Source organism: Lucilia sericata, unplaced genomic scaffold, assembly GCF_015586225.1.
Source record: "Lucilia sericata isolate MDLA Ls3-8-SP2 unplaced genomic scaffold, ASM1558622v1 Contig000260F_arrow, whole genome shotgun sequence".
NCBI lineage: Eukaryota > Metazoa > Arthropoda > Insecta > Diptera > Calliphoridae > Lucilia > Lucilia sericata.
The window spans coordinates 182,296-195,969 of NW_023994285.1; the positions used below are offsets into that span (position 1 = coordinate 182,296).

The 13,674-nt window shown below is 28.4% G+C and overlaps 1 protein-coding gene across 12 annotated transcripts in view; it reads left to right on the forward strand.

Annotated features, from left to right (window-relative positions):
• The window catches only part of LOC119602889 (disintegrin and metalloproteinase domain-containing protein 9), a 333,169-nt gene that overhangs the window by 152,325 nt on the left and 167,170 nt on the right, over positions 1-13,674 (forward strand). For all 12 annotated transcript variants that reach the window (XR_005231379.1, XR_005231380.1, XM_037954681.1 and 9 more), the window contains exon 5: positions 11,433-11,489. Coding sequence is in view for 10 of the 12 variants with exons in the window: in XM_037954681.1 (XP_037810609.1) it covers positions 11,433-11,489 (57 nt within the window). In the remaining 2 variants the exon portion in view is untranslated. The remainder of the gene's footprint in view (positions 1-11,432; positions 11,490-13,674) is intronic.

A 13,674-nucleotide genomic window follows, 5' to 3' on the forward strand; every position in this document is an offset into this window, starting at 1 on the left:
TTGCCATTTAAAGTTAACTATAACTCATCCAAAACCTGTTCTCTTAAAGAACATAAAACAAATTAAGTTACATACATACATTCCAACAATTAAGTTACTTTTTCAATTGTAAAATTATAATTTCCATAAACTTCCCTTATTTATCCCTAACACTTACACTTGACCCCTTGCATTTGATCTTATGTAATACCATCATCATTATCACTTTTATCAACATCATTTCCCCAAAACAAATAAGTGTTGGATATACCATTGATATTTTAAAATTGAATTTGAACAAAATTTTAATAAAATTTATTTCTATAAATTATGAAAATTTAAAAATTTATTTTTTTTTGGAAATCACTTTAATTTGCATGTATTTCATTAGAAATCAATTACAAATGTAAAGCACTAAAAAAAATTTATATAATTGTTAACTAAATTTGCATGATGTTTATTAAAAAATTATCCCTTTTTTATATTTTATATATAAAACCCATATGTATATAAAGCAAATTTTATTAGATATATATAAAATATTATTAAAAAAAACTTATGTAGAAACAAATGTACATAAACTACAATTTTAGAGCAACTTTAAATTAAATGTAGTTTAGTAAGAATACATACAAACATTAGAGTTCATAGACTCATATGTATACCAACATACCCTGGGTGCTTCGCTACCCTAATTTAAATTAAATACATACACAATTTTGTTTACTTTTATAGAAAATTAAAATTGATTAAACATTTTTAAAATAAAATACCTCTAATAGATTATCATTTAATTAAACATTTTATGTTTCTGTGTTCAATATTATATACAATTCAAAAAATATAATTTTAATGAATGAAAAAGTACCAAAAGTCCCTTTCAGTAGATTGTCATTCACCCTACATTTTAAATTTTATTTTCAATATCGTAAAAATATCAAAAAGTACCATCGGAAAAACGAAAAAGTACAAAAATCTCTCTCATTTAATAAGGACCGTGTGTTCCTGTTAACCATTATAAAGAATCTAAAAGATACCATTTTAAGAATAGAAAAGTACCAAATAGTTTCCACTTACAGAATATTATTCAGTCAAGACCATGTACGTTAAAATTTATGTTCCTAGGTTGAATATTTTAAAAAATTAAAAAAAGTACCATTTATGAGATAAAAAGTACTAAAAAGTCCTCTCTTAAATAATCTTATTCAATGAGGACGGTGTATGTTTACTAATCATGTGTTTTGAATTCATATTAAAGAACATACAAAGAGTATCATTTGAAGAAAAAAAAAGTACCAAAAGTGGAATAAATTTTACCTAAGTGGAAAGTACTAAAAAAGAGTACAATTTTTCCCCTTTTCGCTTAGAAATATACTTTTTCGAGAATTAAGTTTACAAAGTGTTGCGTATTTAAATTTATATATCACAGATAAAACTCAAACGATTCAGATCTGCACTCATTTGTTCCAGAAAAATAGTGCTTTCAAAAAGTACCAAACAATTTACTCAAATTTGGTCCTATATAGGCCTTAGTACTCGAATTCCAAAATAATATACCAACAGCTTATTTTGTGTGAGTAAATAAACTACTTTTTCAAATTTTATAAAAATTGGCTCAATGAGTTTGAATAAAATTAAATTTCCCGTTTTTCCCCTTTTTGGTACTTTTTTTCCCCAGTGAAATAGCAAAAATTTTATTACAATAAATATTACAGAGTTAGTTCGTAATTTAATAGGAATAATTCAATAACCCGAAAAAGTTTTTTTAATGTGGTAAAAAAGTACCATAAATAGAGTTTTCTCCCTTTTACACCCAAAAAGGACTGAATTTAAAAAAAAAAAAAAACGAAACAGGTGTCTCATAATTTTGGGAGATGTATCCAAAATATTTATAAAAATTTTATTATGTTAATTAGTTCAAAAGTTATAAAGGGCTAAAAAAGGTACCAAAATCACCTTTGTTACACATTTTTACCCCTTAAAAGTACGAATTTCAAAAAAGTATCATAAACTCATCTGCTCATTTGAAGAGTAGATACAGGTGCATTTAAAATTTTTCTTGTATCACTAATATTGTGTAAGATAATTAAGAAAGCCTGTTTTCCCCGTTTTTTCCCCTTTTTACCCCTAAATGTACAAATTTCCAAAAATCCCTCCTTGGTGGATCTACATGAACAAAAACACGTCTACTGTCAAAATTTCATGGTTTTAGGTTCAGTCGTTTGGGCTGTGCGATGATGAATCAGTCAGTCAGTAACGCTACTCTTTTATATATAAGATAACACATACACATTTTTTCAGGGGTAATTTTACTTTTTACGAATTTTGCAAAATCCTAGTCGGATTGAGGTAAATTTTCAATGCTGAAAATTTTAATCAAATAGGTATTTTCTATACGAATAGTAATGGTATAGAATCTTAAAAGTAGATTTGCAAACTTCTTCAAAAATTCGAATTAAACTCCCCTTTCATTCCCCAGCAGTTGGGTCGGACAGTACGCTAGCCACCGACTATCCAGGTGACTACCTATTTTAACATGTGCTTGTCCTACGAGGAAGTCAATCGTCACCCCATAGATTACAAAGAGACAGACAAAAAGCTTAAGTTTATTTTGTAAGTGTCCTCTTTCTCGGGGACACTAAAGTGACGATTATCTTCTCTACAGATTACCAGGTGGTTAGACGTTAGTTTTTCTTTGTCGAACTTTCGAACTTTTGGGTCCTTTCAAATCTACAGAGACCAACACAGGTATAAACATTATACTGTTCAAAAATTTTTTATATTTGTATCAGTAAATGCTGGAAATATTCAAAATAGAAAAAACCCCATAATAAACCACCCTAATATACACACAATTAGATAAATTCTTTTAAAATCGAAATCACGTTTTTTTTTTCTGTAAAATATGTCTTGTTCTCTAAATAAAGCTAACAAAGTTTCCTGAACAGTATTTAATAAAATAATAAAATACTTTCAATAATTAGACTCCAGGGACTATTTAATATTTGATTTTCAAATACTTTGCTAAACAATAACAACAACAACAACAACAACAACAACTTATTACAGTATTTAGGACAAATTTTAATTACTTGGCTAAATGCTTTTGCTTTACAAAATTCTTCTATTCAAAGGGTCCTTTTGCTTTACAAGAAATTGTAAATACTTGTGCACATAGCAATGTTCCAGAAAAAGTAATTTGTAAATAATTTAATGCTAAAGATGATTCAAAAACGATAAAACCTTGAAGAGGTTAAATAAAAGTTAGCTAAAAAATTCAAAAAGAATTTACCATATACAAGCACTAGTTGAAAAGCTGCTTGGGGAAAAAAATATCAAATTTCTTTAATCACGTATAAGTAATTTAAATAATATTGTATACAATTCATTCAGTACTTATTCATTTTAAAGCTCATTTCCCCTTCTTTTCACGTTTTTTTTCATTCTTTGGCAGGGATAATGAAATGCCAAAATATTTAAACGATTTACACTCTCATACCTTCACTCCTGTGCTTTAGGAAACATAATAATAGCGAGCACTGTAAATGAAGTGAAATTATTTATGACTAAAATTAGCAAATTAGCAGTAAATGCTTTCATAAAATAGCTATTTATAACGAAATATTAGGTGGAGTCAAAAGTTCTATACATTTTCACATAAATTCACATAAAATAAAAAGCATTTGTATATTTCATTTTTTTTTTGCTTTTTCACAAACGTTCCATAATGTATATTAGTTTTATTATGTATTAATAAGTTTTCTTTCTAATCAATTCAGTTTTCTTCGAAAAACGTGCATGATGATTTATTAGCCATATGTGGTGGAAGCTTTAAAACTTCCAAAATAAATTCGGTAAATTTATGTCGTGTTGTGACACAGGTATGTTTTTTTGTCAACTTGTTGTTACTACACTGTTGGTATACCAGAGCTTAAAAATCCTTTAAAGCTTTTCAACTTATACATATATTATCCTGGTGTTGAAAAAACTCATCAAATAGTGTATAGTTTACTCTTACCTTTGCTGAATCCTAAGCGTCAAACTGTTTTTTTTATAAAACTTTTACCTGGCTTTAATAAAATAGTTAATAATTATTATTATAAAAAGCTTTAAATAATTTAAAAATATTTTACATAAAAATTACATTATACATTAGAGTTAGAATATTATTATAAAAAAAATTTGAAATTTTTTGCCTTAACATCATGCTACAATAGAGGACCAGGTCTTGAAGTTTATAAAAGTCAGTGGCCTTCAAAGGGTTAAATAAAATAACAAGTTCGTATAAATTGTATTGACTTTAATGCCGCCTTTTTTGCATTCTTATGTACTAAATTACAATTACATGTTATATATAATTGAACAATAACCACTTATTATTATTTATAATTGTTTATAGTTTTGTCCATTACATAAACTTACTTGTAATGTGTAATTGACCAGTAATCAATTACAATTACTTTAAATTTAAGGTAATCTTTTGCCAATTGCAATTACCTTTAATTGTATTTGATATTCACAATTACAAGTCATAGTAATTGCAAATTATTCAATTACAATTACAAGTAATTGCTATTGGCAAAACTAAAATAACAAGTAATTGTAATTGGCAAAAAATTTAAAGTAATTGTAATTGATTACTGGTCAATTACATATTACAATTATGTAATCTCCCCCGGAGCATGTTTCCTTGATGAAAGACCTTCATCTTGGTCTATTGCAATCCCGGGGTAGATACCTCTAGTCTGCCGGGACTATAAACTGGTGATGACATTTCACTCTTCCGCTAGTCCTTGGAATGATTTGAGATGGGGTCTAACCAGAGAACCACATAATCTGGTACTACGAGTGTCCAGTTGTCCGCAGAACTTGTTCTGGCTGGACAGTTGGTTTAGGTTCCTTCGGGATCCATGTAGTAGCTGTGGTTTAAATCCAAATTCGCGGGAACAATAAGTTGCGGTTAAAAGACTGATGCTCGGTGAAATCTATATTTCGTTATAAGTTCGTGGCTGTTGCCGAATGACAACATATACCCCATAGAATAGTGACTGTGGGACTAAGCGTTAGCAATGAGTTAGTGTTAATTGTATATTATACAGGATGAATGTAGGGGTATACGGAACTCATCCGCCCGTATATACCTAGAGATTGAAAAAAAGTTTGGAATTTTAAGTTCAAATTATTTCTCTACATGCATATGTTATTTGGCAAGAAATGAATTTCCTCCATTGAAGCTAGAGAAACAACAGGTTTTTCTTTTAAAACAAAATATTAAGGTTCTTCTTTGTTTTTTGATTCAAAAGACTTTTGAAACTTAGTTATTATTAGAAGTTTATATAATATATATGCTTCACTACAAAAGCTTAATTGTAAGTCATGTTTATGTTTACCAAAAAACTAACAAATACACAAGAGATATTTGTCCTTTGGCTACCAAGAAGAAAAGTATAATTATATACAAACAAAAATAACAAAACAAAAAAAAAAAAGAAACAAAGCCAGAAAATTAATTATATAATGTACAAGAGTTTTTGTAATACACACTTTTATAATGAAAATATAAAAATACATATTCTCAGAAAAAAACTATTTTCTAAACTTAACATGTTTGTTAAAATAGATAAATTTTTGCACAGAGAAAAATCATGTTTAAATTAAACCCACTTAAAATCGGTCTATTATTTAAACCAGTCCGATATATATTTAAATACAAACTCAGGCAAACTAGTTATTAATAATTTTTTATAACTGCTACTATTTTCTCTCAGTGTATGATATATTTTTACACTACATACTTTTTAACATTAATATTGTATTGTTAATTCCTTTTTTAATTTAACTAAGCTTTGTTTTTTTCTCTTTGTATGTTGGCGTAACCTTAGTCCATTTCAAATAATCTTAGCTTCAGGCTTAAGGACAACAAAACAACAGCAACAACAACAAACAACCCTTAAATGCAAAAACTCTTTACAATCAAACAATATTTCCGTTAGAGCAGTATAGAATAAAATTTTGGTAAAGCAAAACTCAAGAAGACAAAAGGAAAAAATATGAATGAAAACGAAAAATACTTATTTACACAAAAGATTTATTAGAAAACAAAAATAGATTTACAAAAACACAGAAAACACATTGTATGTATGAACTTTGTTATCAATGGGCAGTAAATTGTTTTGTTTAATATTGAATACATCTTACGAATACATACATACATACATATTTGGCCAAGAAAGAGGAAAATATTCATTTTAAACAAACGAAAGCTTAACTTTTATTTCCTTTTGTTTGATCGTTTGTTTGCTTACGCGTGGATGTTTTTTTTTTTTTTGCCCTAAATCCAATACTTGGAGAATAAGAAACGTACTTATGAAGATATTTTTCGTTTATTTTGAGTTTGTTGTGAACATTTTCTATATAAAATTCATACAATAAACCATCAACAACTTTATTAAACATTTATGACTATGGTTGTAAATGAATATTTCTTTTAAAGCTGACGCACAGTGGTATAGGAAAAAAAAAGAGGGAAATAATTCGGTAACTTCTAAACGGTTAATCCGATTTTAATGAAATTTGGTGTGCACAAAGAGGAGGTGTTGTCGAGTTTAGGTTTTGAATTTGGACCTTATAGGCCAACCAGGGGCCCGGCGGGGGGTCATCAAATTAGGACACCTCGGCTATGTTAAATATTTAAAACGATCCTATTTCTTCATTTGAGTTCCGATTTAAAAAAAATTTCGTATATAGAATCTCCTCATCGAGCACTATAAAAAATGTTGTCATAGCAGTAAATTATCTCTTATAGTTTAGGAGATATTCGCATTTGAAAATTAAAATTTTAAAATTTTTACCGTCCTTACTTTAGTTTTTTTTTGATAATAGCAGGTCCAAATATTCCCGATTTTCGCCATTTTTTTTTATTCGCTTAACAACAAGTTTATATATCAAGCAGTGAAAGAATTATGTAAAAATCATGACTGAGTCCAAAGTTATAGGCATTTTAATTTAAAAAATTAAAAAAAGGCGATTTTTTGTCATTTTTTTGGGAAAAAAGTATCTTTTTCTTTTTAAGTTATCTAAAAAGTTTCTAAGAAGATGTATATAGAATTTATACTTTTTGGAAAGCTGACTTTACATAAAGTACGATAAATGAAACAAAACCTAAAAATTTTTGATACCGAGGGGACCAGGTCCATCCAAAAAAACCCTATTTTTTATGGAAAATTAAATTTTGAGCAAAAATTCTCAAATCGCATAGTCGATATCAAATTATAGTGACCTGTTTTATATGACCCAATATGTTCTTAATCATTTTGTAACGGGTTTCGATAACCCCGCCCCTGGTATGGATATAATAGGCAAAAAACTAAAAAATCCCATTTTTGGGATTTTTTAAAACTTTTTTGGGAATTCCGGGATTTCTAATAAGAAAATTCGAAATTTTTATTTAATTTTGGATTTTAAGTAAAAAAATCTACCTAACTGTAAAATTTCATCAAAAAATATTCATAAATAAAATTTTTATTGCAATTAGAAAAATTTGTATCTTCGCAAAAACTGAATAAAAAACATTTTTTAATTTTTTTTAAAAAAAGTATTCCGCGAATTTTTTAATTTTCAAAAATTATATACAGTTTTGAAAAATAGACAAAATTACCTTTCCATTGATATATAACATGCCTACCTAATGTTTTTTAAGTGACAAATTAATTAGGGAAAACTCAACATCTTTTAGAAAATTTGCCTAGCACTATTATTTTCATCCATAAGGTTAACTCTTAAATTTGTTACATATATGGATGAAAATAATAGTGCTAGGTAAATTTTCTAAAAGATGTTGAGTTTTCCCTAATTAATTTGTCACTTAAAAAACATTAGGTAGGCATGTTATATATCAATGGAAAGGTAATTTTGTCTATTTTTCAAAACTGTATATAATTTTTGAAAATTAAAAAATTCGCGGAATACTTTTTTTAAAAAAAATTAAAAAATGTTTTTTATTCAGTTTTTGCGAAGATACAAATTTTTCAAATTGCAATAAAAATTTTATTTATGAATATTTTTTGATGAAATTTTACAGTTAGGTAGATTTTTTTACTCAAAATCCAAAATTAAATAAAATTTCGAATTTTCTTATTAGAAATCCCGGAATTCCCAAAAAAGTTTTAAAAAATCCCAAAAATGGGATTTTTTGGTTTTTTGCCTATTATATCCATACCAGGGGCGGGGTTATCGAAACCCGTTACAAAATGATTAAGAACTTATTGGGTCATATAAAACAGGTCACTATAATTTGATATCGACTATGCGATTTGAGAATTTTTGCTCAAAATTTAATTTTCCATAAAAAATAGGGTTTTTTTGGATGGACCTGGTCCCCTCGGTATCAAAAATTTTTAGGTTTTGTTTCATTTATCGTATTTTATGTAAAGTCAGCTTTCCAAAAAGTATAAATTCTATATACATCTTCTTAGAAACTTTTTAGATAACTTAAAAAGAAAAAGATACTTTTTTCCCAAAAAAATGACAAAAAATCGCCTTTTTTTAATTTTTTAAATTTAAATGCCTATAACTTTGGACTCAGTCATGATTTTTACATAATTCTTTCACTGCTTGATATATAAACTTGTTGTTAAGCAAATAAAAAAAAATGGCGAAAATCGGAAATATTTGGACCTGCTATTATCAAAAAAACTAAAGTAAGGACGGTAAAAATTTTAAAATTTTAATATTCAAATGCGAATATCTCCTAAACTATAAGAGATAATTTACTGCTACGACGACATTTTTTATAGTGCTCGATGAGGAGATTCTATATACGAAATTCTTTTTAAATCGGAACTCAAATGAAGAAATAGGATCGTTTTAAAAATTTAACATAGCCGAGGTGTCCTAATTTGAGGACCCCCCGCCGGGCCCCTGGTTGGCCTATAAGGTCCAAATTCAAAACCTAAACTCGACAACACCTCCTCTTTGTGCATACCAAATTTCATTAAAATCGGATTAACCGTTTAGAAGTTACCGAATTATTTCCCTCTTTTTTTTTTCCTATACCACTGTGTGACGTTGCTGCAATATTGGTTTCTTGTAGTCGATGATTTTAAGATTATATTTTAAGGTATAGGAGAAATGAAAAATTATATTTACGTTAAAGAAATGCTTAAATAAGGCTGACAATTTAGTAAAATGTCAATGAATTCTCAATATTGCTGTTTGCTAAACAAAGCAAAAGTACTATCAGAAAGTTCTTTCTAATAGATTTTCTTTCAATTCAGAAAATCACTTTCTGTGTTGATCAAGGTATGTCCCGTCCGTCTACCAGTCCGAAGTAAGGTAATAAATACCTCAAGTACTTTATCAATTAATCCACATTCTTAACATACACACTGGTGTAGGGCATGATATGGTTGACTATGGGCCGAGCTAAATGTTGTTTTACGGAATTACAATTGTACCTTTTCATCCAGGAACACACTTTTGTAAACTAAACTAACAACTAATAACTAACTAACTAACTAACTAACATAACTAACTAACTACTAACTAACTAACTAACGAACTAAACTAACTAACTAAACTAACTAAAGACAACAACGAACTAAAACTAACTAACGAACTAACAACGTAACTAACTAACTAACACTAAAACTAACTAACATGACTAACTAAACCTAACTAACACATAACTAAAAGAACTAACAAAAACTAAGAAAAACTAACTAACGAAACGAACGAAGAACGAACGAAACGAACGAACGAACGAAACGAACGAACGAAAGAACAACGAACGAACGAACGAAAAAGAACGAACGAAGAACGAACGAAGAACGAAACGAACGAAACGAAAACGAACGAAAACAACGAACGAAACGAACGAACGAACGAAAGAACGAACGAACGAACGAACGAAGACGAACGAACGAACGAACGAACGAACAAACGAACGAACGAACGAACGAACGAACGAACGAACGAACGAACGAAACGAACGAACGAACGAAAAGAACGAACGAAACGAACGAACGAACGAACGAAACGAACGAACGAACGAACGAACGAACGAACGAAACGAACGAACGAACGAAAACGAACGAACGAACGAACGAACGAACGAACGAACGACGAAAACGAACGAACGAACGAACGAACGAACGACGAAGAACGAACGAACGAACGAACGAACGAACGAACGAAGACGAACGAACGAACGAAACCGAACGAACGAACGAACGAACGAACGAACGAACGAACGAACGAACGAACGAACGAAAAAACGAAAACGAACGAACGAACGAAACGAACGAAAACGAACGAAACGAACGACGAACGAACGACAGAACACGAACGAACTAACGAACGAACTAACGAACGAACGAACGAACTAACTAACTAAACGAACGAAAAACTAACGAACGAATAACGAAACGAACTAACGAAAGAACTAACTAAAAACTAACTAACGAACGAAACGAACAACTAACGAACTAACTAACAACTAACTAACTAACTAACTAACTAACAAGAACTAACTAACTAACGAACCAACTAACTAACTAACGAACTAACTAACGAACTAACGACAACGACCGAACTAACTATAACTAATAACGAACTAACTAACTAACTAACTAAAACGAACTAAACTAACTAACTAAACTAATTAATTAATAACTAACTATATAAATCTTACTTCTATGTTACTATTTCAAAAAACATGGGGTGAAAATTACAGTTCATTCCCTAAATAGTCCGATTTCAAAAAATCTAATACTTAGCTCTCGAAGGAACTTTTATTAACATTAAAACTTGTAGGATTTCAACTTTTAAACTAGAGGAAATCTTACAAACTTTGTTTTAAATTTTGGAAAACCTATTTCGACATTTTTTTAAACCTGCACAGAAATTAGTTCAAATACACAAACTTTGCAAATTATCTCATATCTATTATGACAACAAGCTTGTTTTAATATGTAACCTAATTATGAAGAATCCTTTAAACCTTATTACATTTAATATAATAACTACTTAATACTTATGTAGTTTTAAATTTTTATCTACTTACTCATTTAGATACCTAACCAATGTATTTTTACAACAAACTGAATTGCATTAATAAAATGTCTACCAATTTACTTTTTTATTTACTCTTTCTATAATTAATTATATTCATAATTTGTATACTTTTTTATCTTTGCAAAATAAAAAAAATAAAAAAACAATAGTTTATTAATCACTTTGTAATGAAAATATATAAATAATGTTTTCCTTTCACTTAATATTATATATAAAATAAATTAACAAAATTATATTACTACTGTAACTACAATATATTATAAACTTACTCAATTTGTTATATGTATGTGTATTAAATGCTGAAATAACAAATTAATGTTTATTAAACTAACATTTGTCAATCCGTTGTTTTTCTGTTCTGTATTTTATTTATTTTACAGCCGGGTCAGCGACCACGACCACACGATGATGGAGGCTTCAGTAGAGGCAGAACAAAGGTATGTAATAGTTTTTTTCTTTCACTCTCTTTATATTTATTTATATTTTAAATCATATTTTTATATAAAAATTTTATATATTTACTACTAAATGAAAAACGGGAAAAAAATTCACAAATGTCATAACTTGAGGCCATTTTTCAACTGTACTCCATAAAAAGTAAAAGGAATACAAAGTACCAAAGCCAATGCCAGTATTTACTACTTTCATTCATACTCTTTCTACTACATACCTCACTCTCTCTCTCTCTTTTGCTTGAGCGTTTGTTGTGTGTGTATTCAGGTTTTTTAAAGCATAAGTATAGGCATAATTAATGCATATAAATTAATTATAAATTGTGCAACTAATTAAAAATTTTGTTGCTTCTACAGAATTTCTACATATAATTTTTTCTAGGCTTTATTGTTTCCTCTCTCTCTCTCTCTTCATTATACATTTATGGTTTCTACTATTGTAGCTGGCTGTTCTGTACTATTACTAATGTTGACCTCTGTCATTTAATTAAATTGGATTAAATATTATAAACATGTACATAAATTAAAAGGATAAAGAAAACTATTTATAAATTGTGTTTGTGTGCATTTGGTGTTAAAATATATTTATGAGGTGTATAATTTAATTATGGATACTTAATTCCAATTAATTTAAGTCACAAGAATCTGCTTTCTAAAAAAAGTAAGCCAAAATGGTATAATGGAAATTGATTATAAGAAATTATAAATGACTTCCGGTTATTTAAACACCTATGGTTAACATAAGTATATACGATGATTTTGAGAATTTGGAAAAAGAAAAGTGATTCAAAATCCTAAGGATTTAAAAGAAAAGTTATTAAGTAATAAAAGTAAAATTTCTATACTACTACACAGAGGGAAAAAGAAATATACACGCCTGGTACCAAATTGACACCAAACTGTTTATAATTTTTCAATAACATCCGTTGTCAAAGTATATACTTACGTACGACAACACTATGTAATGTTGACAACATTGCAACAATTCATTGCCGAAATCTAAATTTTATACACATCCGTTGTCTAAATGTTAACAAACGTGGTAAGCTCACTGTTGACAAGCAATCCGTTGCCAATAGTGAGCTTACCACGTTGCAATTTTGACAACGTTGCGTTGTCATCATTACATAGTGTTGTCGTAAGTATGTATATACTTTTGCAACGGAAGTTATTGAAAAATCATAAACTCTTTGGTGTCAATTTGGTACCAGGCGTGTATATTTCTTTATCCCTCTGTGTAAGTATAGAAAGAATAACCAATAAAGATGTAACTGCTTCCAAAAGCATTCTATAGAACACATGCTCCTTCTATGTCCGTTTGTTGGATTCTTGTTGGTAGACTGCAGTTTTCAATTCATATCCCTAATATATGCTTAATAAACGAAAATTTTAAACAAAAAATTTAGTCAATATATTGATCACTATACATATATTTGTATGTACTAATTTAGTTTTAATTTATTTTATTGCACAAACATAGAAAATATTTTAAAAACCCAATATTTCTGTCTACACTATAAATAACCGTTCATTTATTTTAATAGAGTACTAACTCAATATTCAGGTTTTTTGAACTTAGCAAAACATCTTAAAAAATTTAAAATTATAAAAGCTCTAATATACTAAGCTCTTTTTTATATTTTAGATAATATAACAAAGTTCAGAACCTACACCTCTTAACCTCCAACAATACGGAGTTATCATTTTGTTTATGTTTATGTGATTGTATTTTTTTATTTAAATGAAATTTTAAATTGATACTGTTTGGTTTACGGGGACTTTGATTTAAGTCTCTGATAATACCAAACAATTTATTTTATGAATATTTTGTTGTTTTAAAAACAACATAAACAAAAACTCCTGCAGTGTCAAAAGTGACAATAGTTCTCTTTTATCACATGATATGATTTGGTTCCATTAACACCGTTAAGCTAAGAAGGTACTAGTTCCATGCACTCTAGGGTTTTCTATAAACAAAAATTTTAAATATATGCATGTACATTAGGGTGGCAAAACTTTTGCACTCTTTTATCGATCTTTTCATTAAATATTTTCTCCCCTAGTATGTATCGTACTTTCTGTAGACTTATAGATATTGCTAAACTATAACTAACTATTCTCCAATCCAATGGTGCCGGCTTAATAATATTAAGTATATAAATATATTTAC